The 27,865-nt window shown below is 41.2% G+C and overlaps 1 protein-coding gene across 2 annotated transcripts; it reads left to right on the plus strand.

Annotated features, from left to right (window-relative positions):
- The first annotated feature begins 3,163 nt into the window (after positions 1 to 3,163).
- On the plus strand, positions 3,164 to 27,861 carry sgcg (sarcoglycan, gamma). 2 transcript variants are annotated; one of them, XM_012850155.3, is made up of 8 exons: positions 3,164 to 3,362; positions 14,343 to 14,537; positions 14,992 to 15,096; positions 19,158 to 19,245; positions 20,074 to 20,193; positions 24,013 to 24,085; positions 24,266 to 24,389; positions 26,408 to 27,861. In XM_012850155.3, the coding sequence occupies exons 2-8, from the start codon at positions 14,343 to 14,345 to the stop codon at positions 26,573 to 26,575; spliced, it is 873 nt and encodes a 290-aa protein (XP_012705609.2). In that variant the 5' UTR covers positions 3,164 to 3,362; the 3' UTR covers positions 26,576 to 27,861. The 2 variants fall into 2 exon arrangements, with proteins under 2 accessions (XP_012705609.2, XP_036005557.1); XM_036149664.1 differs by lacking the exon at positions 3,164 to 3,362 and adding an exon at positions 13,113 to 13,129.
- The last annotated feature ends 4 nt before the right edge of the window (positions 27,862 to 27,865 follow it).

The raw sequence follows: 27,865 nt of genomic DNA on the forward strand, positions 1-27,865 counted from the left end.
AAATTATTGATTTAGATGGAGATAAATAGCATTTCCACAAAATCAGAAATGAAAGTGTGAGAAATGTTGACTTTTTTTAACAAAGCTTTTAAACAATCACCTGCAGCAAGTATGGTCAAACAGTCCAATTCAATGCAAGTGATATAATAAACTAGTTGCTGGCCTCTCAAATGATAATAGGCTCAGCAGAAAGAGGAAAAAAACAAAAACACCAGGAAACTTAAGTACTTTAAAGTCCAACTTTACCATAAAGTGTGAAGGTATGTGTGTTTGCATCTGCCCATGTTTGGTTCAAATGCAAAGTACATATTACATAAAAAACAAAAATTTGTCAAGTAAATGTGCATATGGGAAAGAAATTGTAACTTTTTAGTACCCATGTATGGTCTGGTCGAGGGTACGGGAAAGTTTCAAAGCACCAATCCAGTGCTTCCAGCACAGTGGAAGGCAGTAGCAGAGAAAATATGGGGAAACATGGGCGTTGAAGTTATTGGACATTTGTCCTAAATTTATTAAAATGCAACAGAAACACTGAATGAGCTGCAGGAATTTCCAACAGGTTTTAGTTGTGTTGCTCTTTTATTCCAAAGACTTATCCTTGCCAGAAGTTTTGCACCCAACTTCCACATGGTTTGTTGGGCCCGTAAACGGCACCGTTTGCCACTGAAAGATCATCACACCCGGACAGATTACGGTGGCAGCATCATGCTCTGGGCTTGCTGTTTTCCTGATGGAGCAGGACTTTCCTATTAATGTGGATGAAATGATGTCCTGTTCCAAGTAGTTTGATCATAAAAGTTCAGCCTTCAATAAAGATGAAGCTGAACTGTTGATTTTATTTTTGTGGGCATCACCGGGTAAAAAGCTTACATCCGAATAAACAACTATTGACTTGGGGAGAGCCAAACTAAAATTCTAAATGGCTTTGCCTAAATCTGACGGAAAGTCAATAAGGTCATCTGAACAGCTGTGGGTGAGAGACGTCCTCACCACTGATGCCTGCGACGATTATAGAACCGGGTTCCTGCAGATTCTGGTTTGTTTTATCTTCCTATCTGCAAACGCATTTCTCAGTTTTCCAGTTAATTCATGCAGGATAAGACACTTGAAATGATTCTTTTTTCACATCGCAGAAATCAAGCATTTTAACAGGAGCAAATTCAACTTTTTTTTTTTATTAAATGTCTGCAGCAACATAAACAATAACAAATTTGGAGCTTGATTTTTATTCTGACCTGCTCATATTTATTCTTTTATCCAATTAATACAAATACATTGTTTTCTTTGAGGCGCAGCAAATGTTCTACTTGATTCAATCAGCGGATCAGGGTGCTTACAACACTAAACTCTGATTTTAAAGCTATTTCTGTACAGATCTTTGATCCTGCAGTAACTTCTGAAGGCAAACGTGCCAAATCTGTGTGTTACTGTAAAAGAATGAAAGCTTGCTGCATGTAGCGTTGGAGGAATTGGCCAATAAAACACTAATGCTCTTCATATTGCTTTTAGTTGCTCTTGTCTGTCTTCTTATGGCACAGTCACGCTTAAATTACATTATTTTTTGTTATAATTTGTCAACGCGGCTTCTAGCTGTGAAATGACCTGAAGCGTATGTCCAGCTCGGTTTGACTGAGCTCATTAATCGCCAGCATTGCTGCTTTAGGAAAAGCACAAATGTAAGCAAATCACCAAAGGACTTTAGGAAAAAGACCAAAACAAAACAAAGGACTTAACAAGTTACTTCCCTCGCTTTTATGAACACGGTGCTGCAAACATTGGCTTGCAGGGCAAATGAACCCATTTAAGAACAATTATTACACCATGAATTGTAAAAAGATTTTTATCATAATTTCATTGTTAAGGACAGCAGAATATTCCAATACTGCATCATTTAAAAACAAAATCTACGTATGATTCAAATACAACGTAGTGGAGAACAAAAAATGATCTGTTCTGTTGCTAAAATCACTGGTATCCCAATTATTAATGCCCCTGATGGTAATATATATATATATAAAAAAGAAAAAACAAGCTTTCGTTGATAGCTTTTCCACATGTTCATCCATTGTTTCATGCCAGACCAACCTGGAGTGTTTGTTGGCAAAAAGCTTAACTTTATTCCAGACTCCACATGTCTACATTTTAGATGGCGGGACATACTGTATGTCGGCCAGTGGCTAACAGAATTCTGCCTGTGTCATTTATACCCCAGGGGAAAGGAATTAAATAAGAAATTACTAATTGTTAGTTTTTGTTAGTCTGATCAACTTTAACAAAAAAGTTAAATATAATTTATTTATAAAGGCTTTATTTTAAATTAAAGAGTTTTTAAGGTGCACCAATTATTGAGCCACTGCAGAGTTTTCTCTGTTGAATGAATGTGTTTTTATTAAAGGCTGGATTTCTCTCCAATTTTCTGTGTAAAATTGTGCTCCGGCATAATTAAGGTTGGATTCATTTAAGCTGTTTTACGCACAAAGGATGCCTAGAAACGTGACCGTCACTATCACCGCTTTACCTTAATTCACTAAATACTATACGACATTACTATTCTAGTTTAGTTGATACTGCAGGCGTCGGCCGAACTAGATTACTCAGAAACAAAACAACAGTAAATGTTTTATGAGACACAAAGTTGTCATGTTTTAGGGGTTTTATCATGTTTTGCACGGTGGAATTAGGATGGATGGATGGATTTTTATCATCAATTTGTTCTAGAAGTTTGCTCTTGCAGACAGTGATGGGGCTGGGGTGAAAAAAAAAAAAAAGGGGCTTCAAATGTATTTAAATAGCTTTGCAAGAATTTCCGTTATTGTAGCCAAATTCCTCGTATGTGCTCCCTTAAACCCGCACGTCCCACTGACTGTCACCCAGCAGAGCAATCTGAAAGCCCAGCTTCATGTTGGGAGCCACGAGTGAAGTCTCAGATTAGAAGGTACTACATCAGGCACTGAGCTGGGCAGTGAAAGTGACTCAGTGCATGAAAAACAGCTGCCTTTGTTCACCGTGGATGGCTCTGTGTGTGTGTGTGTGTGTGTGTGTGTGTGTGTGTGAGTGAGTGAGTGATTGAAGCTCTGCCCTCTCCTCCTCTTTCCATTTCTGTCTCTCCCTCTCTCACTCAGACCCCCACTGATGGTGATGTTTAAATGTCTGGAGGACAGAGCCAGAGTGGGAGCGCCGTCTCGCGGTGATCAGCCCGGATGCTTCTCCCAGCTCTGGATTTATGGCACGCAGCTGTTGAGCGGCTGACAGACGTGTGAGGAGCCTCTCGCTGTTGCCTCTCAAGCTGCTGGGAGCAGCTCAGGATCTGCTCGCTGCTGCTTTGGAAAAAAGGGGACCGCTGTGTGCTTCGACACGCCGCCGTGAGTAGCTTGGATTTCTTTTCTTTCTCCCCTTCATTTGTCAAGTGTGCCTCCTCTTAAGATGAACTTTGAGGGGTTTACAGCGCTGGCCTTTAACCTAATGGGCACAGTTGGAAGTTTTCGTCCACCCTAGGGTGTTATGTGTTGCGCTGATAACTTTCCGTTCCACGCAGAGGTTTCCTGGGCTTTTGGAAAGTAGGTTTTTTAGTGAAGCGGCTGCGAGCGGTTTGACCATACATGGCCAACAGAAGTAAAACCCAAAAATAACTCTTAAAGAACTCCACTGTGAGACCTTATATCAGTATGTAAGCTGTAGTTGTACACTTGCTGGTTATTAATTACAGATAAAGCTTCTGCATGTGTAGACTGTGCTGCTCTTTTTTTTTTAAATATAGTTCACAACACTTGTGTCCTATTTTTAGAAATGGAGGCATCAGAGGAGAGTATATGACACCGACCAGCTACTCAGGGTAGCCACAGAGCGCTCACCTTTAGCCCAGCGCTCAGAGATCCTCTGAGGATTTTCCCTTCCCAAACACATTCAGAATCCCCGAACTAGACAAAATGTCTAGCGCACGATCGGGTCGTTTTAACTCATTTGGAAATCTGGATCACAGCCTGGACCTGTGAATGTGTAGTGATCCCCTCAGTTCAGGTGTTTCCTCTCATCCGGAGGCCAAATACAACAGCTCAGAGCACAGGTGTCAAGTCTTCGAGGGCCGGTGACTTTTAGATGTGTCTAAAGTCCAACACTCCAGTTTCACATAATGAGGTCGTTAGCAGGACTCTGTAGAACCTGGGTGCATGAGAGGGTCCTTTGATTCAGGTGTGCTGGACTTGGGACAAAGCTCCTGGACACTGGCCCTTCAGGTCAGGAGTTTGACACAACTGGTTCTCAAGTGTTTTCTAAAAAGTAAGAATTAAAGTACAAGTACTACTTTACTAAAAGACATTTAAATAAAAAAGACATTCTTTTTTTTCTATCAAAAACAAAAGAAGATGACACCTATTGTGACTCTATGTGATGCAATTCACTAGTGAATTTCTTGCTTTACTTCAAGCTCAAACCTGGAAGAATGAAGAGAAAAGTCGCCTGAAGCAAAAATACCAAGCAGGAAGGTCGGAGGGTTTCTTTCCGTGGTTAAAATGTAAGGGAAATGATAATTTTCGCCCCTATGCCATTTAGATCTCTGGTCATTTTCCACAGGAAACGTTTGGTCTGAAATGGTGCGGTCTACAGACATTTTGATTTACAATGACCACAATCCCACCCTGGCGACATTTCCTACCTGCTTTGCCAACCATTGGTTTGAAGCCACTCATAGGCTGCTTTTAGTAAATGTAGTTATACGACTCCGATAAATAATAACTATCAAAGTTATTTTACTTGAAGCATGGGCCATAATCTGTCATATTTCTTGGACAGATGGCTCAAACAGGGACTGAAACTAAAATGAATGGCAGCAGAGTGTAAAACAATGTTTTCAAATGATAACATAGAAAGGAATTAAAATTTAAGCACAATTTTGGAAACTGCTACAATTTAGGTACAGGCAACAAACTTTACATCTGATTGAAATGGGGGCACTTAGAGATAGCTACAGTAATAAAGTTTATTACTGTAGCTATCTCTAAGTGCCCCCATTTCAATCAGATGTAAAGTTTGTTGCCTGTACCTAATGCAAATAATCAGTTTAAAGCTGATTATTTGCTGTCTTTCACATACACACAAGTTTGTACAATCTCTGATAGTGAACATGTTTGTTTTGTGTAAGAAAGCAATGTGTTAGCTTCTATTGCTAATAGTTGTTAGCTTGCCGGTTAGCACAGAGCTAGCCCTGGTTTTCTGACTAAAAGTTGGAATAGGTTTAAATTGTACTGAGAAATTGACATTTCTGAGGAAATCCCCCGAAACAGCGTGGTTGCTGGATGTTTGTAGACTTTACATTTCAGTTTCTGTTTGAAGCACAGACCATTGTTGTTGGTTAGCTTTGGCTTTATCTTGTGAATGGTTGATCACAACTAGTAGCGCTAAGGGCAAACCCAGTATACAGCTTGAGAACCATGCCATGTCTGTGCTGCACTGGCCATCTTTTATCTTAAACAGATTGAAAAATAATAAAAAAAAATGTCTCTCAGTTAAGATCAACACATTTTCAACCCTTTATGTTTGACTTTAAAACTAACTCAGAAAGGCTGAGCGTTTATGTTAAACACAGTACACACTGGGGTATTCCTGACAGTCTGGCATCGGGGCTCTTCAGGGAGTGTTTGTTTGGGTTGCTATGGAGGGATCAGCCTGTGGTTGAAAGACTGGTGGCGGCGCTGAAAGTGGAGCTGAAGGTGGAGCTGAAGGGCGCATCAAAAAGATCCAACCTTAAAGCTGCCTCCTCCTTTTTTCTTTTCCCCTCAGCAGCTTAAGGCACAGGGGCCTCTTAATGTGTTCATTTAAAGTAATTACACTGGATTACGGCAAAATTCATTAACCATCATAATGAACAAAGAAAGAGCTCATTCTCTTAAAGGTTCCTGATCAGGTGTGAGGACACAAAGCCTGCCGTTGTTAATAGATGTAGCGCGGGGATATTGGAAATGGGTTTAATTGGGAAAGCTTTCTTCTCTTTCAAGCCTGAGTGAAGATCTCTTGAAATGGCCAACATTTAAACTTGAATCGATCCATGTTCACAAAACCAGCAGACGATGGGCAAACTCTCTGTTTTCACTGCGCCTCTCCCTCTAAACCTGAATCATTCGCAGAGAAATGACGGAAAAATATTAACGAGGTGAGATACATGCCAGAAAAAAAAATTAGCATTTCCACATAACTTATTCCTTATCGAGAGCCTTGCTTGCATTCACCCCCCGTCAAGATTTCTTAGTCATTTTTCCTCCTATTTGCTGGCAACACTCATTTATTTGTCGGTGAAAGAGGGGCTATTCATCACTGCTAAGCTTGCAGGGCATGTGACAGGTCCTGTGGAGATGCAGATTTGGTCATAGAAACACTTTTTGCGCCTTTTATGCCTTTAACGCACCCTCTCCCAGTGTTTACTGCAGGCGGAGAGAGAGACAAGCTGGCCCTCAGAGAGCCGGGAGTCAGCTTCTTTGCTTTTATCCCTCAGCCCTGACTGTGCGGCTGAAGAAAAAAAAAAAAAGATGTTTACCTTCATTATTTACAGAAACTTATTTTAGACTGTTTGTACAGTTTGCCACTGCATGTTAATTCGGCTTCCCCCAGTATCACCGTCGGCCCATGGGGCCCACAGAAAGACGATTTCCCCCCGGTGAGCATCTGTTCCTGGTGGGGAAGAATTACTTTTTAGGTTGCGAGTTGGCAGTTTTAAAATGATGGAGAACACCTTAGCTGTGACAGTGAGTCCCAACATCTGTCCTGTATGTAAATCAGCCTAGCTGTGTTAAGACACGCCGCTGAGACAACTCCTCTTTGTTCCGTTTCCTTAAAGAAGGGCGGAAACGGCGGCTCTAAAGAACTGCTGAATATTATGTCTGTGTTTTCTGCCTTTTCTGGGTGTTTTGTTGACTTATATTAATCCAAACCTGACAGTGTTTTCCCCCAGCTTTTTCTCCTCAGTGACAGCAATGTTCTCTGCAGCTATTTTTTGGCTAATTTTTCCAGCGCTATCAATAGAAACTGACAGAGCTCCTCTTTCACTGCAGCTCTGTCAGGCTTTTGGGCGCTCGGGCACACACTTGCCTTGTCTTGGTGAAATCTCAGCCTGAGGTTCCCTGTTGTCGCTGTCAGACGGTCAGAATGTGCCGACCGGGATCTCGCTCTGAGGGTCTGCCGTCCAGGCCTGATCTGGCCTCGTGTGACCTGTGCGCTGAAAACCAGTCTCGTAACTTCTGTAACTTTAATCTCACTGTGATTCAAGACAAAGCATATTAAAACATTCATCTTCTAAAACCTTTCCACATTTTTCCACTTTAAAACCATACATTCCAGTTTTTCATTGGGATTTTATGTGACGGATACAATCCAAAAGAGCAGTTGTTGCTCCAAGTCCAGCTAAATCAAGCTCATTCAGAGCAGCAAATGTTACGTTTTGACTAAAGACAACTTAGAATTTTTTTTATTTTTGATAAATATCTATCACAGAAAAGGTGTTGTCGATTTTAAAGAACCTCCATTTTGTTTCTATTTTTAGATTTGAAAACCTTTGCATAAAGAGAATAGGTACGTTTTCTTCTATGGGAGGCTGGAATTTGTGGAAAATATTGTTTAAAAAAAGCACTGAGTTTCCAACCTAATGAGAAGAAAAATAGATCATAAAAATGTGCTACTGGTACTTTTAGTGTGATGAATGGAGGTTCAGAGAAAAACAGCATTTTTTATTTTGTCTGTATTGAAAAACATTAGCTTCTTCTTTGTCATTTTACGTTATTAAGAGCCATTGTGGCTCTGGAGCCTCCTGTTGGAGACCCCTGTGATAGACCAACAAAAAGGAGTGCATTAGTTTGAGTGCATAATTGTGAAGTGGAAGGAAACAAATGATACATTATTTTCTTTGGAAACATAGTTTCCTTGTATCCAATAATATCCAGCTTAACTCGAGCTCCATCTGGTTGAAGAGCAGTGGTGAGTATCAAAGTGTTGCCATAGATTCTCAGTTGAATTTATAGGTCTGCACTTTGACTGGGATCATGTCATTTTAGCTCTGGCTGTTTGTATACGGTCCTGTTGAAGGGTGAACACCTGTCTCCGGTTTCAGAGCTAACTAGCCCTGTATTTATGTGTATCCGTTTCCCCATCAAATCTGACCAGGTTTCCATTATCCAGGTAAAGAACATCATCCCCACAGCATGATGCTGCCACTACCACATGTTGCACTTTGGATGATGTTTCCAAGATGATACTCTTCCGCCGCACGTTGTGTTTTGTATGTAGGCCAAAAAGTTAGATTTTTGGTTCTGCAGAGATCTACCTGAGCCGTGGATCTCTGCTGCTCCTCCAGAGTTTCCATAGGCTTCTTGGCTGTTTGATTTCTGCTTTCCTTGCCTGGTCTGATAGTTTAGGCGTTTTTGGTGTGCTCTCTGCTCCTCGTAATGCTGTTTGTACGCCAGCGTTAAAACCTTTGTATGGTTATCCTTCCACTTCACAGTCTTGCACTACTTTATTTGATCCTCTATCAAATTAAATTATGATGTCACATGTTTAGGACTGTGGTTGTAAGGTTACAAAAGTAATGCTAAAGTTGAAGGGGTATGAATACTTCTGCCAGGCTCTGTGCGTTGACAGTCGTCCAGTTGATACCGTGTAGGCAGAAACTAGCGCTTCTGTTCTGTATTAAGTTGCGTTTTCGTTCACCCTGTTTTTTTTTTTTTTTTCCAAACGTGCTGGAAATTCTGTAAAGTTCTCTGTTGGCACCGCTCACACAAAGCCACAGTGCACGAGCTCCGGGCTCATGAATTACAGACTGCACACTGTGTGAGCAAAGCATTATGTAGATGTGTCATTAGGCAGGGTGCATTTATAAAGCCAAGCTGAAAGGCTGGGCAATATACTGGAAATAAACATTGTGTGCTTAAATTCTGCAGTAATGGAAACTTGGTGTCACATAAGAAAATTCACTGGGGTTGCTGCATTCAGTAACTCGAGCCGAGACCGCAGCTCCAGGAAAGATTTCTCAATGGAAAATGATCAATCTCTCTGGTGCATGTTGTTGTTCTTTTATGCGTAAACTCCAGTTTTTGGGATAAAGATGGCAGCAGATTCATTAAACACCCACCCACCCGACACCCTCTACCAGCTCAAGTCTAAACTCAAAACCCATCTGTTCTAAAGTGCATACTCTCTGTGGCTGTCGGCTCGCAGTAACTTTTATTGTTTGTTGTTTTATCTTTATTGCTGCTTGTTCTGTAAATAAAAAAGTGTTATTATTATTATTATCATAAACAATTTCAACCTAAACCCTATCAGATGCATTGATTGTCTAAACAAACAGGAGGATTCAGCTATTATGCAGGATATCTGCATCATTGCTATCAATCACCATGACTGTAAGGTTAAAGCTGCCACAACCAATTGTAGAAGCTGTCTCTGGTTTTAATACAGTAGCAGATGATACGGCTCGTTAATTAGATTTTAGCATTATACATTCTCATCAGTGTTGCGTCTGAGGATAATCAATCTGAAGGGTGGGTTCTGGTTCTCAATTGGGGAGCCAGCTTATCGCATTCTTTGCAATAACAAAGAGATTTCTATATCATAAAAGCACATTTCTTTTGGAGATCACGATGTTGACACGGCAGCAGGAAATTTGATATATTTTTGAAATATTTGCCAATACAATCAAGGATGAACCTATATGTAATCCCACAAAACTATGTTACTAATTAATTATGTGAAGAAATAAAAACAAAACATAATATAATTTCAATTTAACAACTATTTAAAGAAAAATACCAAAGGAAGATGAGAATAATCTTTCAGAGTGTTATTGCAGGACTGAAACCTTCTCTTCTCTTTCTGAAATTTCAACGCAAGATGGTGCACTCAATTTTGTCCTAAATATCTGGGCCAACTTTAGAAGAAACTTTGGAGAGAGGAAAAAAAAGAGTGTAAAAGTGGACCACCTTTGATCAGTCGGCGTGGCCAGAACTGAACCGCCAAAACAGAACTGATAAGAGGACTCCTTACTTTGGTCCAAATTTAGACTGCTGTGTCACCTCTCTCTCTCACTGAATTTGGATGTTAGCAGATGCAATTGCCATACTCCTAACTGTGAAGCTGCCAGCGGTGTTCGGAGGGGGAAGGTCCCCCTAGGACCGGCCCCTGGTCTCAGGGACCTAGCCTCTGAATGTCCCGCTGGGTGACTCAATTTTGACTTTGGAAACAAAATTGTGAACCTTAGAAAAAGTAATCTCGCAAACAAATGAGGCTTACTCGAACGTCAAAGGAGACACATCGGAAAAACAAATAACGACGTAGAAGAAAAGGTCGCAAGTGAACCTGAAATAAGACGACGGGGCTTGAAATCCACCGGGGCAATCTTGTTTGGTGGTGCTGAGAATCCATCGCTCTCAAAACTCAGCAACAGGCTCTCCTTGCGACTACGAAAGAAAAATATGGTCTGACTAATTTTTACATTTAAAGAAAAAGAGGCGGAAAAAATATCCTTCTGGCTGGGAGCAGCGTTGTAAATCAGTCTAAGGTGTGCCTTGTCATTTCCTAATCAGAAAAACCCCAGAGAATGTATTCAGAGCACATACGTAAGCCCTTTGAAAGCCATCTATTAGGCAAACAGTTGGGGATGACAGGCCTGGCGTGTTCTGGAAATCTCAGGCGCATCGTCTGCAAAATGTTGTTTTAGTTCATCATAGGAAATGCCGTCTGCAAAGATCTGGTCTGAAAGTAAAGCTTCTGCAAAAAGTCAGATTTCCACGTCCACTTTTCTAAAGTTTGTCAGAAGCATACAGAGAAAATACCTGTGTGTATGCTTGCATTATCTATTAATGCTGTGCAAAGTCTCTGAGGTTTTCTGTCTGTTGATAATTATGTAGATAAATATCTGAGGCTAAATGAAATCAAAGGTGAAAAGTGGGCGGACTTTCCTTGTTGAAAGCAAATGAACTGATTTTACAGAACTAAGGCCAGCTCAGAAAATTATTTATACACATTTTAAATATGCCACTGCAGCTAAATAGATCTTTTAAAGAACTAATATATTTTTCAAAGGATTCAATTGTAGTATTTTTTAAAAACGTTGGGAATTATTGACTTGCTTCAAAACAACAACAAAAAATGTTTCTCAGCATCAAGTTTTCATCTAATTTTAAGCATTTTAAGCTTCTGTGTCTTCGGGCCAGAGATGCCCCTCTCTCTCAAATCATCCCCTAAAAGCCGCCTTGCTGGGGGAAAACCCCTGAACAGCAGATGGGACATTTCCAAGAGCGCAGCACATTTCTGTAGAGGGGATTATTTTGATGGGTGTAAAACTTGCAGTCCTTGTGATGCTGCAGACAGGAGGAAAACATTTGGACACATGATTTTGGTTGTGATGGAAAATAAGATCTGTTTGTTTACATTATTACACCATACATTCACCGGCCACTTTATTAGGTACACCCTGCTAGTGCTGGGTTGGAAACCCCTTTTGCTTGTAGAACTGCCTTAATCCTTTGTGCCATAGATTCAACAAGGTACTGGACACATTCCTCATAGTGCCCGTCTGGCACCAACAACCATGACACTTAAATCACCTTTCTACCCCGTTCTGATGCTCGGTTTGAACTGCAGCAGACCGTCTTGGACATGTCTACATGCCTAAATGCATTGAGTTGCCATTTGATTTGCAATCTTTGCTGACGGCAACAAAAATAAAAAACAAAAACTAGTTTATCTGGCCAACATGCTGTCAAGTTCGACCTCATGAGGCCTTTGCTCAATATTGAAAACACAAATCAGCCGACTTGTGTTTTTCCTTTCTCTGGATTTTAACTATGTCACCACACTTGGGTGAAGGAGGAAGATCAGATCGCCCTGAAACAGCAATACTAAACATTTATAAATGAGAAGAAAGACGTTCACATGGATCTGACAGTTCCGTTAAAATGAGTTTAAATATTTTCAGAGATTGGCAAAAGACTTCTGCCAGGTTTTGAAGCTCAGTCATTTCCAGTATTGTAGGTTGTACTGATCATATTCATATAAGTTATGTTACTTTGTAAAGAAATGCACCAGTTCTGTACTAAGTTGTGAAATAAGATTGGTTTCAGCCCACTGACTCGAGACTTTATAGAACATCCTTCAGCTGCAGATACAGCCGCAGGTCTTTGGGGGAATTTCTTCACCAGCTTTGCACACCCAGAGGTTGAAGGTTTTGCCTGTTTTCTGTTCCCAAACACCTTAACCCCCCCCCCCCCCCCCCAAAATCAAATGGGAACACCAGTGAACACAAGTTTTCAAGTGTCGCTACTGGTCCAGAGTTACCACACTGCAAAAACACGACTAAAAATAAGTAAAGTTTTCTTGAAATTTGTGTTTTTGTCCTTGATTTGAGCAGCAAGTTTACATGATCTGCCAATGGAATAAGATTTTTGCACTTAAAATAGGAGCAACTCATCTCCATCATCTTATTTCAAGTGTAGTTTACCTAATTATCTTCTTTTAGGTGTAAACAATACTCATTCCATTGGCATATCATCTTATTTACCTGCTCAAATTAAGGACAAATACACTAATTTCAAGAAATTTTTACTTATTTTTAATTCAGTTTTTGCAGTGCAACATGTCTCTTGGCTCTTTCTCTGATTATGTTCCCCTTGTCTGCTGTGTTGTTTGAAGGAGACAACCAGGTTTGCGTTTGTACCATGTTCAGTACATTTGCAAATGATGTTAGTGAGATGTACTTATTTGACTAAGTTTATCCCCTCACCTTCTGAAAGTCCTGCACATTTTATTTATTTTTTGCTTTGACCCTGTTCAGTCCTGGCTGCCAGAAGTGATGGTGTATTGCGCATCGCAACAAAGATAAATGGATAAGTGAAAGGGAAAAGACAAAGTGCTAGGGTCTAGAAAAAGCTGCAGTACCTTGTATGTAAACCACTAAGAAGTCAACTAGATACTTCAATATTGTTTTAATTGGATTTTATGTCATAGTCTTCAACTCCAGTCCCCGAGGTCCAGTGTCCTGGAACTTTTAGATGTGTCCCTGGTCCAACACACCTGAGTCAAACGGCTGAATCAGCTCCTCAGTCTGCAGTCAGGTTCTCCAGAGTCCTGCTGATGACCTGATTATGTAACTCAGGTGTGTTATACACGTGTGTTTAGGACTGCCTTTGACTGAAACTTAAACTGTTAACTGAAACATCATCAGTTTAAATATGTAGTCCGACTGTTTATAAAATCATTAAAATTTGTTTTAGTTTCCATTTTCAATTCAATTCAATTTTATTTATATGACACCAATTCATGAAACATGTCATCTCAAGGCACTTTACAAAGTCAAACTCAATCAGATTATACAGATTGGGTCAGATTATACAGATTGGTCAAAAAATGTCCTATATAAGGGAACCCAGTTGATTGCATCAAAGTCCCATTTTCCCATGTTTTAATTTGTTTCAGTTTTTCTACATTTTACTCCAACTTGTTTGTATTCATTTTTTATTCTCCTATGTTTTAATCATATAAAGCACTTTGCGTTGTCCTCCTACTTAAATGCGCTATACAAATAAAATTGCCTTGCCTAAAGAACACCAGCTTTGTGGCACGTACCGCTAATATTTGTCTTCCTCACGAAGTTGCCAGTGGCCTTTGGCCACTTTTTCTGATGACAGGTCTTCTTCCGTGAGCCTGTCAGTTTAGGTCAGCTTAGATGGGCGGTCATGTCTTGGTAGGTTTGCAGTGGTGCCATACCCTTTCCATTTCAGATGATGGATTGAACAGAGCTGTGCGGGAGCATGAAAGCCTCTAATGTTGTTTATAACCTATGACTGCTTTAAATTTCTCCACAATTTTATCCCTGACCTGTCTGCTGTGCCCCTTGGTCTTCATGGTGCTTTTTCTTCAGTGACGTTCTCTAACAAACTGCAGGGGCCTTCACAGCTGGATTTATACAAAGATCAGATTAGACTCTCGTTACTTATTAGCTAACTTCTGAAGGCAGTTGGTAGAATACACCTATATACCAATATTTGTAAAAAAATATATAATTTTTATTTCACATCTGAGTGATGTGTTTATGTCAGAAAACATCCATTAAAGGTTGAAGGGTGGATCATGGCAAAATGTGAAGCGGTTCAGGCAGTCTGAATACTTTTAACTGTAGTCACTAGTTAGTTAGAGAGTATTTTTTTTTTAGGAGGTAGGTAAAGTTTCTCTCCATAATGGCCTGCTGACTCTTTGGTTCCCTGACAAACACGCCGATGCTGTGGCATGCCGTGTTCGACCTGAGCGTCGCGCCTCTGTTGTCCTCGCCTGTGTACCTGCTGTCAGCATGTGCTGCGTCCACCCAACAGATGGTTCGGGAGCAGTACGTCACCACCACCCAGGGCAGCAGCTCGCCCCGGCCCGCAGCCGACCACGTCTACAAGATCGGCATCTACGGCTGGAGGAAGCGCTGCCTCTACCTGTTCGTGCTGCTGCTCATCGTCATCCTGGTGGTCAACTTTGCCCTCACCATCTGGATCCTCCGGGTGATGTGGTTCAACGCGGTGCGCACTACTCACGCTTTCTCCGGCTTTCACTGCTTTCTCTAGAATACACACGACACCGTCCGGGTTATGCCCCTGTCGTGGTCCCGCTAACATTACACGCACATAGAGGTATTTTTCCCCCTGATAGCTGGCACTGGGCTGTTTGGGGAGGACGGTGGAAAGGCTATTTCAGGGAGTGTTTTCAGCTTTCTGTCTCAGGTCCAGATGGCAACTGTGGATTTATGCAGAGACAGAGATGCACCAAACAGGCTCACACACACACACACATGCATACGCGTGTATTTATAGACAGGCTATTTATTTAGGAGCCTGCCTATGAGCCCAGCTCACCTTTTTGTTAAGTCTTACAAGACATATCACAGCAATCAAGATAGCAAACATGATTATTTAAGCTGAGCGTAGGCCTATTTTATGTTGCTATATGTATTTTTAATGATGCCCTTTTTTCTAGGAAGGGATGGGACTCCTACAAGTACACTCTGATGGAGTAAAGCTGGAAGAGGGCGAGTCTGAGTTCCTCTTCCCGGTCTATGCTCAAGAGATTCACTCCAGAGAAGTAAGATCATCATAAACACTCACTTTATCTCCCTCTTCTTCCCACATTCCTCCTTGTTGTCTGGTCTCTAAACCCCCCCACCCCCCCACCCCCCACTCCCATCCACTCCACCTTCTGCCTTCCAATTAATCGTCAAACTGCTGTTTGCTCAGCCTAGCAGCCAGACAGCCTTGCCCATTATTTCATCCTGTTTACCAAACGTTAAACTGGAGTGTGTGAGTTGGAAATGTGTGCGGATTGCATGTGCCCCGCTATCATCTTAATCTGCAGACATTCAGGCAGATATTGTCTATCATGTAGTCGGCGCGCTGCATATTTCTCACTGCAGTTCTGCTTTTTTTTTTTTTTCTTGTGGGGGGGAACATGTCAGAACAAACTGGATTTGGCAGTCCCACGCAGTGCACATGGCGAAGCGCTCAGCTCCCCATTAACCTCAGGGATATTTGTGGTGGGGAGTAGTTTATGGCCTGCCTCCTAGCAGCAGATGGGAACACTTTGCTGCAGTTGTTTGCATGTTATGGCTTTTCTTGCTCATAGCAGCAATTTTTAAAGCCGTTTTTTTTTTTTTTTTAATTTCATGGCTCTCATTAAAAAAGGCAACACATCCCTCATTTATGGATGGGCCCATTCTCTAATGTATTATACAGCTATCTAATGAGACTCGGTGACTCGCGTTGTTGTCCTTTGTCTTTTGTGTGAAAAGTTTGCTACTTGGATCATTTTTATCTAAGCGTATTCCTCGCAGCGGCACAGAAGTGATTTAATGCCGGGCTGCTTTATGTCAACACTTTATGTTTTTGTCTGCGGATACAAATTACCGGCTGCCATTTTTTACATTGTGCCACATTTCTGTAAAATAATAGGAAGGGAGTTTAAAAAGAAACCATTTCTGAGTTAATATGTCATAGCTGTAATCTTGGCCAATTTATTGGATGCTTGACATGTTAATGCACTCTTCTGTGAGGGTACTGAATGATCATTGTTAGACAGTCAGCATTAAAGAGACAGAGTGTTGCTCCGTTCTGGGAAAAAAATTAGAATTTAGTCCATCAAGAAACGATGAATGATTCCAGATTAAAGATACAGCTGCAAAGTGCCAAAATGAGTTGTTCAAATATGAAGCCAGATTGCAAACATAAACAGAGGTTTCAAACACAGCATTACCAGGAAGGGAACCCCATACTCATGAGTATAAGATCAAATGGTGTTTGAGGATTTAAAAACCCTTTTTTAAAGGTGCTTTTAAAGGAATGGTTCATAAACTGGGGCAGAGATTCCGACTGAGAGTGATGATGAAACGCCAAGATCTTCTGAGATTATATATATATATATATATATATATATATATATATATATATATATATATATACAGTATATTTCAAGTGTTGTTGCACATTTGCACCATAAATGAACATAACAAGGAATGATCATAACATAAACACATCAGACCAATAAAAAAGCAAAATGTTTCACTCAAAACTGTGGGCGTGAAGAAAAGTATGTTTAATACCGGCTTCAAGGTTTTCAGAACATGAAAACCGACAAGGGGGATAGACACTTTTGCAATGCATTGGATGTGGAACTATGTCTGATTTCGTTATGATTTCCATTCACGTTCCCCTATGTACAGAACAATTTAGCCTTATTCAATGCACCTTCAAGGAAGAAATGGGAAATTGCACTTCCAGTTGAGCTTAGTGAAGATGGATTGGAATTAGGCAGCGATCAAGATGACAAGCTGCAAGAATATTTGCCCAGAGAACATGAGAACATAAGGGTGATGAGGATGAGAGCGAGAATGAAGACGAGGATGAGGGTAGTGAGGGTGAAGTACAGAGACAGGCTTCTCTCATACAGTGATAGATGGGCAGTGTGATTCCTCTCTTTGGGGCTGTTTCCTCGTATAAATGGAAAAAATATGAGGAAATTATTAGCAAATAAGACAGAAAATTTGCTGTAATAGTAGAATTGTATGGTGTAAGCTAAGATCAATAAAAACATATGTGTGGTTTTCTGAGTTTGTAAATGTAAGACCATAAACGTTAATAAATGTAAGATTTGTATTTGGTCCTTGGTGTCAACTCACACAAACGTGACATCGAATGTATCGTCTGTGAGAATACAAGTTTAGAAGTTAGAAATTCAAGTTACAAAGTTACAACTTTGCAACATTACAAGTACAAATCACAAATTTATGAATCACAAATTTACAAATACAAATCTACAACCCCTGATGAAACACTCAGTTGGTGGCAGTAATGGTGTGTTATCAGATGTTTCATGTGTGAGAATAAGTCTGTCAGGGGCCGCATCCTTCAAAGGATGTGTTTGTAAGCCGATTACGTCACAGCGCAGCGACAAAGGCAGTCCCAAATTCACAGATCATTCTATAACTCCTTCAAATGCAGCTGACCAATGTGTGCTTTTCCCCAATTTGAAGGGTCAGTCCGGTGTATCCTTAATGGCTTGAATTAATAAATTAGAATATAATAAAAGACGATAAAGCAACATTTTAAACAAAATGTTGTGGGCCATAATGAATATGCATAAGGGAAAATAGAAACCGAGTTGCTCTACAGTTATCTACAAGGAGACGAGGAGATTAATCCTCGGGTTCAGTTTTTTTTATGGAACTAAAACAGTGACAGCTTGCAGCGACATTGAAAAGAGATTTGGCATTGTAAAATCAAACACTGAAAAATTAAACATTGAAAAATCACTTGCAGTGACATCGAAAAAAGAGATTTGTCATTGAAAATTTAGATATTAAAAAGTCAAACATTGTTAGAAAGTAAAAACTTATGATGATATTCTCATTTTATGATGCAGCTTTTATTCAATGAGATGTTTTCATTGTCACTGCAGAGTTCCTTTCAGCTACAATGTCACCAAAAACTGGTGCCGTTTGGCCGTCAGGGGCGGGGCTAAATTGAAGGCCCCTTCACAGACCGTCCGTTTTTTCGGTCCAGTGACAACAAAAACATCTCTGGCTTCATAGCTGCTTTGCTTTCTCAGTTGCTAGGCAACAGCAGTAATGATAAGGTGAGGGTTGGGACTGCCAGTGAAGGCTGGACCGTCTCAGCTAGCTCGTCTCTTCTGGTCTTCTGTTTTTCACGGTTGACGTAAGACCCGGCCCACGTTGACCGGGTCGTTCGAAGGATGCAGCCCCTGAATTGGGACAGAAACAAGCTTTGTTTTCTTTGGCTTCTTCTTCTTCTTCTTGTTTAATGGCGGTTGGTGAACAACTTTCAGGTGCATTAGCGCCACCAACTGTAGGGTGTGTAAGAGTTTCATCAGGGGTTGTAGATTTGTACTCGTAAATTTGTGATGTTTACTTGTATGTATTGTTGCAAAGTTGTAACTTTTGATGTCACATTTTGATGAGTTGATAGGGAACAAACACAAATCTGAAATTTATTCATGTTTATTGACTTGCATTTACAAATTCAGACACCTACGCATACATTTATATTGACTGTTATCTCACCCCATAGATATGAACTAGACTCCTGGAGAGTCTAGTCATGACCCGAACTTTACTTTACCCAACATCATATTTATTCTTATTACATTGTAAAGTTTATAATAATAAGTCCTCAGTGTCTTAATTTAAAAAAGGCAGCATTCAGACAACATGCCCTTTTAAGAAGTTCTTTGTAGTGCTTTTAATTTCAAAATAACGTGTATTGCAGCCTGTGAAAGCTATGGATGAAGTAAATTATTTTAAAATTAATGTATAAAGGATACATAAAGATTAACTTTTAAGTTATGTGCCCAGTTTCAAATATTTAATACTGGCATAATTAACTAAACCATTAAATGGGTGTTTTTTGTGGTTTAGACACTGAAAAATTCAGGATCGGCCACATGGTGACAGAAGAGAGAAAGTAAATCAGTCACATGCAGCAAGTAGGATCCATGTTTTTAATTTTAGTTTGTCAGTAGTTACACTTTGGAGGCAAAGTCAAACTTTTCTGTCATATTGGTTCATCTGAGTTATGATTTTTTTTTTAAATTTTATTCTGGAGGCTTTAAAGTAGCTTTTTTTGTTCTGCCTTCAGGATTCTTCCCTAGTTGTGCATTCATCAGAAAACGTTTCCCTCAATGCCCGGGATGAGAACGGGAACGTCACGGCGAGGACGTCTGTGGGTAAGAGGACGCGTGTCCACACAGAGACAATCCAGCGGCCACACCTCGCATCCGCATGATGTATGGGGGAGACAGTAAAGTCACTCATGTACTTGTCCTGCAGGGATTCCTCATCCTGCATTAGCTGTGACAAGAGGCCATTTGTCAATTTATAATCTCTTAGATTTCCATTTAAAAGCCATTACAGACACTGCTCCTGTCTCTGACCATGCCTCTGGATCGTTCTGTCTTGCATGCAGGGTTTTGGGGCCCGCGGTGGGTCATATTTGTACATCTTTTATAGTCCTCTGATGGCCACGTTAGGATGCTTTGTCATGATTAAAAGGCCAGCAAATGACCCGACTAATTACTGTGTTCCACGATGCCTTTATGTGTCCTTGATCGTTAAGTCGTAAAACGCGCGGCCTGCATGCTTTCAGCCCCGGGAGCATAAAACTGAAACGCTTGTTAGAGAAGATTGCGTGTCTGTTCACAGTTGTAGGCACGGACACCGGGTTAAATATCTCACCGAGGGATCCGCTTTCCGTAGATTCCACTTTCACAGGGCTGTGAACACAGATGCAGTCAAGGGCAAAGAGATTGACCCGTGATGAGGCACCTTTCAGTAAAAACCTAATGGGGTTACTCGTTTCCCTCTTGGACTTACACAGGTTGAATAGGTCCACTTCTGGCCGATACATCGCCTCGTTGCATCTCTAAAGAGCTGCAAAAGTTCCCAGAATGTTCACGCCTGAAAGTCTAAAAATACTCACGACGAGAGGACGGGGTAGATCGTATTTCATGTATCACTGCCAAACCCCTCCAGGTATTTTGCTGTTATTGTTGCAGGTCCAAAAGAGGCTCGGGGACACACTCAGAACCTGCTCATCAACTCCCACAATGACAACATGCTGTTCAGTGCAGATGGCGAGCAGACTGTGATCGGTCCCGACAAACTCCGAGTCACAGGTATGTGGGTGGATGCCTATACGTGTATTTTTGTTGTTGTTGTTGTTGTTAGTTAGTTTTTTTTGGACATAGCGCACACCTGTCGGCAGGGAACGGTTTGGAAGGAGATGACACTGACAGCAGATGTGATATCAACATGAGCGGCTTGGTCGGAAGGCAAAAACGCTCTGCAGCGACCAACAAACCCGAGGACAAACACATTTGTGATTGTGTTCATGGTCGTTTAGGATAAATGGCAAATGTGCATTAAAATCAATCAATATTTATTCTTTACAACGTCCAAAGGTTGTCCAAAGTGCTTTACAGCAAAAAATAAACCAGAATATAGACACAAAAAGTAAAACAGATTATAATACAAACGCGTCAAATGATTCTAAAAACATGGCAGACACACAAATAGCGCATTAAATGCATGTCAGTATTAAAAGCCAATTTGAATAAATGAGTCTTAAAATATACTGGACAATATTTGTGAATTTTACCTCTGTTTCCACCTTTTTATTCTGCCCCAAGTTGATCTAAAAGTTTTGAACGACATATATATATATATATATATATATATATATATATATATATATATATATATATATATATATATATATATATATACACTCACCGGCCACTTTATTAGGTACACCTGTCCAACTGCTCGTTAACACTTAATTTCTAAGCAGCCAATCACATGGCGGCAACTCAGTGCATTTAGGCATGTAGACATGGTCAAGAGAATCTCCTGCAGTTCAAACCGAGCATCAGAACGGGGAAGAAAGGTGATTTGAGTGACTTTGAATGTGGCATGATTGTTGGTGCCAGAAGGGCTGGTCTGAGTATTTCAGAAACTGCTAATCTACTGGGATTTTCACGCACAACCATCTCTAGGGTTTACAGAGAATGGTCCGAAAAAGAAAAAACATCCAGTGAGCGGCAGTTCTGTGGGCGGAAATGCCTTGTTGATGCCAGAGGTCAGAGGAGAATGGCCAGACTGATTCGAGCTGATAGAAGGGCAACAGTGACTCAAATAACCATCCGTTACAACCAAGGTGGGCAGAAGAGCATCTCTGAACGCACAGTACGTCGAACTTTGAGGCAGATGGGCTACAGCAGCAGAAGTGGCACATTGGGTGCCACTCCTTTCAGCTAAGAACAGGAAACTGAGGCTACAATTTGCACAAGCTCATCGAAATTGGACAATAGAAGATTGGAAAAAGTTGCCTGGTCTGATGAGTCTCGATTTCTGCTGCGACAGTCGGATGGTAGGGTCAGAATTTGGCGTCTACAACATGAAAGCATGGATCCATCCTGCCTTGTATCAACGGTTCAGGCTGGTGGTGGTGGTGTCATGGTGTGGGGAATATTTTCTTGGCACTCTTTGGGCCCCTTGGTACCAATTGAGCATCGTTGCAACGCCACAGCCTACCTGAGTATTGTTGCTGACCATGTCCATCCCTTTATGACCACAATGTACCCAACCCATGATGGCTACTTTCAGCAGGATAATGCGCGATGTCATAAAGCTGGAATCATCTCAGACTGGTTTCTTGAACATGACAATGAGTTCGCTGTACTCAAATGGCCTCCACAGTCACCAGATCTCAATCCAATAGAGCATCTTTGGGATGTGGTGGAACGGGAGATTCGCATCATGGATGTGCAGCCGACAAATCTGCGGCAACTGTGTGATGCCATCATGTCAATATGGACCAAACTCCCTGAGGAATGCTTCCAGCGCCTTGTTGAATCTATGCCACGAAGAATTGAGGCAGTTCTGAAGGCAAAAGGGGGTCCAACTCATTACTAGCATGGGGTACCTAATAAAGTGGCCGGTGAGTGTATATATATATATATATATGACTTTTACCTCTAATTTGAGCATTTTATAGTTATAGTTAATGGAGAAAGATCAAGAGCTAAGAAAATGTTGTTTATAAAAACAGTGGCCCCACTATTTTATTTATCTATCAATTGCCATAAAACAGATCCAACCGAATCATTTTTGAACCATCTAAAAAGAGGAACTGATGATAATTTCCCCGTATTGTTCTGTCAAAACTGTATTTAAAAAAATGTAAAAGGTTAGGCTGGAGGCATTGTGGCCAAATCACTGCCAATCACTCCCATATTCTCTGTTCGTGTGTAAAAGTTCGTCCCTTTTGGGACAATATTGCTGAGATACTTGAGCAGGTATTGAGTCACAAGACCTCTAACGACCCACAGACTTTAATCCTAGGACTGTAAAAATTTAACCAGAATGGAGGATAGACATCTACTTAAGGTGATGATAATGGCCTGCAAAAAAAAAAGTCATCTCATGGAACGGGCTGAGCAGCGACACTCTGAAACTGAGTCAATGGAGGGACATTATGGAGGAAATCTATTCAGTGGAAAAAAATGCAGCACTGTCTGAGATTGAGAACGGGCAAAATTCAAACCATTGAAGAAATTGACTTTTTTATTGCCCACTCAATACCAGACTCTTTAGGATAAAGCTACTTGTAAGTAGCACCCCACATGGCGTGCTTCTTTCTTTGAACGGTAACATGTTCGAAGAGAAAACTAAAGCTCTCAAAACGGCAAATTAGGGTTTCAGCGAGTCATGTAAGAGAAAATGTCCTGAAAATGTCCTTTAATTTCTATATGACTCAGATTAAAATGTTTTGTCGAGACAGACCTTTTCTTTTCAGGCTTTTAAGCTATACAGTTAAAGGCCTTTTGGTGACCTGCAGTTCAACTGAATTAGCATCCATAAACGCACCAGTGCCATAGAGCATAAGATCCATCGTGTGCACCGCTGGAGATTTGAACCAGTAGGCTGCATCGTAAAAAAAACCCACACAGAGCATCTTTTTTTTTTACATAGCAAATAGCTGGAGGGAAACTATTTCCCCATATTCCATTCCACCCTGCGTGTTCTGAACGTCTCGTGTTCAGCGACGATGTTGGTGCGCCGCTGTCCTCACACTGTGAAGGCTGATTAAACAGAAGGGCAGCTGATGGCTTCATTCTGCCGGGGGTCAGCGTGAGCCCTCAGTGCTGTCTGTCTCTTTGCGTCGCCGCTCCCACTTAACAGAGTCGACGTGAGCCGACAGACTGTTTTTCAGGGTTTACTTTTCTTTTTTTTCTTTCTTTTAAAGTCGAGCTCAAATGGTGCTTCACAATCAGCAGAAAGGGTTGCCCCATGACAAAAAAATTTAATTAAATTAAATTCAATTCAATTTTATTTATATAGCGCCAAATCATGAAACATGTCATCTCAAGGCACTTTCCAAAGTCAAGTTCAATCATATTATACCAATGGGGTCAGATTATACAGATTGGTCAAAAATTTCCTATATAAGGGAACCAGTTGATTGCTTCAAAGTCCCGACAAGCAGCATTCACTCCTGGGGAACCGTAGAGCCACAGGGAGAGTCGTCTGCATTGTCCATGGCTTTGCAGCAATCCCTCATACTAAGCAAGCATGAAGGGACAGTGGGAAGAAAAACTCCCCATTAACGGGAGGAAAGAAAACCTCCAGCAGAACCGGGCTCAGTATGAACGATTATCTGCCTCGACCGACTGGGGTTAGAGACAAAATAAATCCAAATCATCCAAAAAAGCTCATAAATATATGTAAGTTTTGTTTTTTAGGGCCCCTGTCAGTCCTGCCCCCCCCCCCCCCATACAGTGCCCCATTCAGCAGGCATCATTCCCTGAAGATAATGAGTGTTGGCAAATCTTGATACAAAATATTAGCAAAGATTCAACAAAAAGCCAGAGCTTCCACCTGCAGAGCACCCCTACATCCTTTGATAATCTCCTGATGCCTGTTTGTTCCCTCAGGTCCAGAGGGAGCTCTGTTCCAGCACTCTGTGGAGGTGCCGCTGCTGAAGTCAGAACTTTTAAAGGACCTGAGGTGAGCGCCGCACCTGTGGCATATACTGCTTGATACCAGGTCACGTTATTAGAGATGTTCAGAGCTCCCCTCTCACATCTGCACTGCAGCCACTGCTTTACCACTATCTTTTATGTCAGAGTCAGTGTTGTTCATGAGGAGGCGCTGATCCCTTTCTCAAGCTCAGCTGTCTTTCCGTAGGCTGGAGTGTCCGACCCGCTCTGTGACCGTAGACGCACCCAAAGGAGTTCACCTGAAAGCGCTGGCTGGAAACATCGAAGCTGCTTCCAACATGGACGTCATCCTGCAGTCAACCCTGGGGCTGGTAAGGAAACGGAGGGGGGGGGTGTATACGCAGCGTGATTTCGGTTGAGAACATGCAGCTTTAAGCTTCCATGATCTCCCTCGGCCGCACCCGGGAGCCCCGGCACAGTTTGACCGGAGCTCGGCTCTTTCAGGTTACTGTGCGTCTGAAACCTCTCAGATTCTGCCCACAGAGAGCGTGCTTCACCACATTCGCTCCCCGCTGGAACTTAAAATACTTTGCAAAGCTATTCACGGCCCTTTGAACTTTGTTTCCACATTTTGCCGTGTTAAAAAATCACAAGCCTCGATGTATTTAATTGGGATTTTGAGTGAAAGACCAACACAAAAAGGCAAAGTTATGGAGTGGAAGGAAAAATATACATGATAATATTAGATTAGATTATAATCTATTGTTGCCACGGGGGAGCTTTGTGTTGGACTACATGTGGTAAAGAAGGGACAATGCTGCCACCATAAAAAACAGCAGTAAATAAACATTAAATACGCCTATTGCACCTTACACCACAGTAAATGCAGATACAAAAACACATATCGTTCAATAAAAACATAAAATACCCCAGACGATTTATATTCCAACAACAAACAACCATCACCTGAAATCAAAATAACCTTCATACCTCCACAGACTATATGCCCATCTTATTGACTAATCGGATGGAGGTAGGGATGAATGAATATTTATGTCGATTAGGTTTCCAAATGGCCACTCTAGACCGCTGGCCAGAAGGTAGCAGTTCATAATGCGGGATCAGGCCGTACTCTCTGTGTGAGTCTGACAACGCACTCCTCGTAAATCGCCTGCAGGGAGGAATAATCAGTCCTCCCCCACGACCCTGATTGCAGTCTGGACCAGATGATTGAGTTTAGATTTGAAGTGCACAGAGGTTACCAAGCCATGTTGACGTTCCATACCTGATAATGTTTTCCAGCGCAGCCTGATAAGAGTTAAAAACATCGTCGTTCTGGTCAACCCCAAAGACCCCGAGTCTACGTCAGAAATGCAGCCTCTGCTGTAGACGGGGGCACAGAATTAGTAAGAAATAGAAATCTGTGGATTTATGTTTTGGCTCTACTTAGTGGTTACTTTGTAGGAAGCTAAAGGTGCTCAACCAAGTATATTCGATAAACTTTAAAACTGGTCCGCCGCTTTATCCCTGACCTGCCTGCTGTGTTCCTTCATCTGCAGAAAGTAACTTGCTCACTAATGTTGTCTAACAAACCTCTGAGGCCTTCAAAGAACGGCTGGATCAGTACTGAGATACTGCGGGGCTGAGTAAAAAAACGTGTTATTTTAAGACTTTTATTTGTATGCTTTTTAAAAATCACGTACAACTTTCCCTTCACAATTACGTGCCACTTTGTTCTGGTGTATAACAAAAACTCTGAGGTTTGTGATTGTAACAGGGGAAAAAAAATCGGAAACAAATCTTAAGGGTGCGAATACTTTTGCATTGCATGTTAGTATCTTTCAACCAGTAGTTTTCTGGATTTTTTAGGATTTAATGTTTTAATCTTTTTCCACAAAAGAGCATTTATTCTCTCATCTGCAGGCTTCAGAGAGTTCTTTCCCCTTTAGAGCCAACAGAACCTGGGTTTGGACTCGGCTGTGGTTTGGTTTCCATGTGACTGTCTATAGTAGGCCTGGGAAAACGGTTCTGGCTGATTAATCCCTGTAGTGTAGCTAGCTGGCTGAACTTCATGAAGTATTTGCACCTCAGATGTTTATCTGACCATTATGAGGCAACAACAACGCTCCATGACAAAAATCAGGTTTCAGGGTGGAACGTTTCCTTTACAATTTTATTTATTTTGCTAATGGGAATAACACTGTGTGGCAATCTAGACTGAATACTTATTTGAACTGACTCCTGCTGCCTGATTTCTGTCACATTGTATTGATTCTAAGATCCTGAAGGAGCTGCTTAGGAATGAGATCTCTTCATTCTTTCCTAATCATCGTTGTCCGTGTGTCTTGTCTTCTTATTTGAACGGGAACGTGTCCTCCTCACTGTGCAGCTGGTGCTGGATGCGGAGACGGTGCGAATGCCGAGCCTGCCGCTGAGCAAGGGCGGCGTTTCTGGAAACACTCAGGGTCTCTACGAGGTCTGCGTCTGTCCCAGTGGAAAGCTCTTCCTGTCCAAGGCTGGGAGAACTTCCACTTGCAGCGAAAATCAGGACTGCTAGACTCTGACAAGGTCATCGACTTTCCATCTCTGAAGACGCATCTTCTGGGAGGCAACAAGCACAACTGTTTATATGGAGCGCAAGTTTGCTTCCCTTCTTGTTTTTTTGGGGTTTTTTTAACGCTCATACCCAAGTGGATCTGCGATTTTCCCACTTACACATGAAGCTGTGTCAAAAAAAAAAAAAATAACTCATGTCACAGATGCCAAGATATACATCCCTTTGCAGTTGAATTGATGGTAAACTAACTACTGAGAGATGCAAATTAGCGTTCCAGTTTAAAAATGCGTGTGTCACAGATTTGTGAGAATGTTTTTACACGTGCAGTGTCAAGGCTGGGCAATGAGGAGCTGGTAACAGCTTACATCCTATGCAATATTATCTTGTGGTGCAATAAATAAAGCTGAACGCATATCAAGGCCTTGGAAAAGTGGGGATTAAATTGTTAAAGTTTTTTTTTTAAACTTTATTATAGAAATATTTATTTTAGTCAATGACACTTTTCGCCCAAAACTCCGAGCCCTTGGTATGTGGTGTTTTTGTCTTGCCGTTCTGTGTGACTTCTGTTTAACTAAAGGGGGGGGGGGGGCTGGAAATGGCGGTACATTTTGAGCTTGCTATAGATAATTTTTAGAGAATAGATGTTTTTTTTTATACTTCCACTTTTAAGTACATTTCTAGCAAATTTCACTCACAAAAATCCTCACAAGTTCAGGATCACATGTTATGCACCTTTCTCATGGCCCATCTTACTTCAGAGCTCATTATGTAATCACTGAACCACAAGAAAGTTACTTAAGCAGGCGCTACTTTAACGTCTAAGGTCAGACGATAACATTAGCTTTTACCACGACAGTATGGGCGCAGAAACAAAGTAAATGTAAAAAAAAAAATAAAAACTTGAATCATTTAAAGAGGGAATACTTTTTCTAACTGCTTCAGTACTGCATCAGATGTGTTGTTTACACATTATGTGGAACAGGAGCTCAACATTTGCCTTCACTGTATGGATGGAGGTGTCTCTCAACAGCGTCTGAAAGGACAATATTTTCTAAAGGTTATGTTTTTTGTTTTTTTTTCTGGACTGACAATTTTGTGAGCGATGCCTTGGTGTATACTTGCCTGTTTTTATCCCAATTGTTTTGAATGTGCTGCGTTGGCATTGTGATCTGAAGGTAAAGGATAATGAAGGTGATATGCTGTTCTCACCTCAGGTCATACTTGATTAAATGTAACGTTTATTTGTTCATTTTGTATATTAAATAAAGTGGTTTTGCTTTTCTTTTTTTG

The sequence above is a fragment of the Fundulus heteroclitus genome, chromosome 18 (genome assembly GCF_011125445.2).
Source record: "Fundulus heteroclitus isolate FHET01 chromosome 18, MU-UCD_Fhet_4.1, whole genome shotgun sequence".
NCBI lineage: Eukaryota > Metazoa > Chordata > Actinopteri > Cyprinodontiformes > Fundulidae > Fundulus > Fundulus heteroclitus.

Bases quoted from the DNA above. Each gene is read 5' to 3' on its own strand.
- sgcg (XM_012850155.3), top strand. From the start codon at position 14,343: ATGGTTCGGGAGCAGTACGTCACCACCACCCAGGGCAGCAGCTCGCCC. The intron at 15,097-19,157 runs GTAAGATCATCA...TTCTGCCTTCAG, and splicing joins AAGAGATTCACTCCAGAGAA to GATTCTTCCCTAGTTGTGCA. The intron at 24,086-24,265 runs GTGAGCGCCGCA...GTCTTTCCGTAG, and splicing joins GAACTTTTAAAGGACCTGAG to GCTGGAGTGTCCGACCCGCT.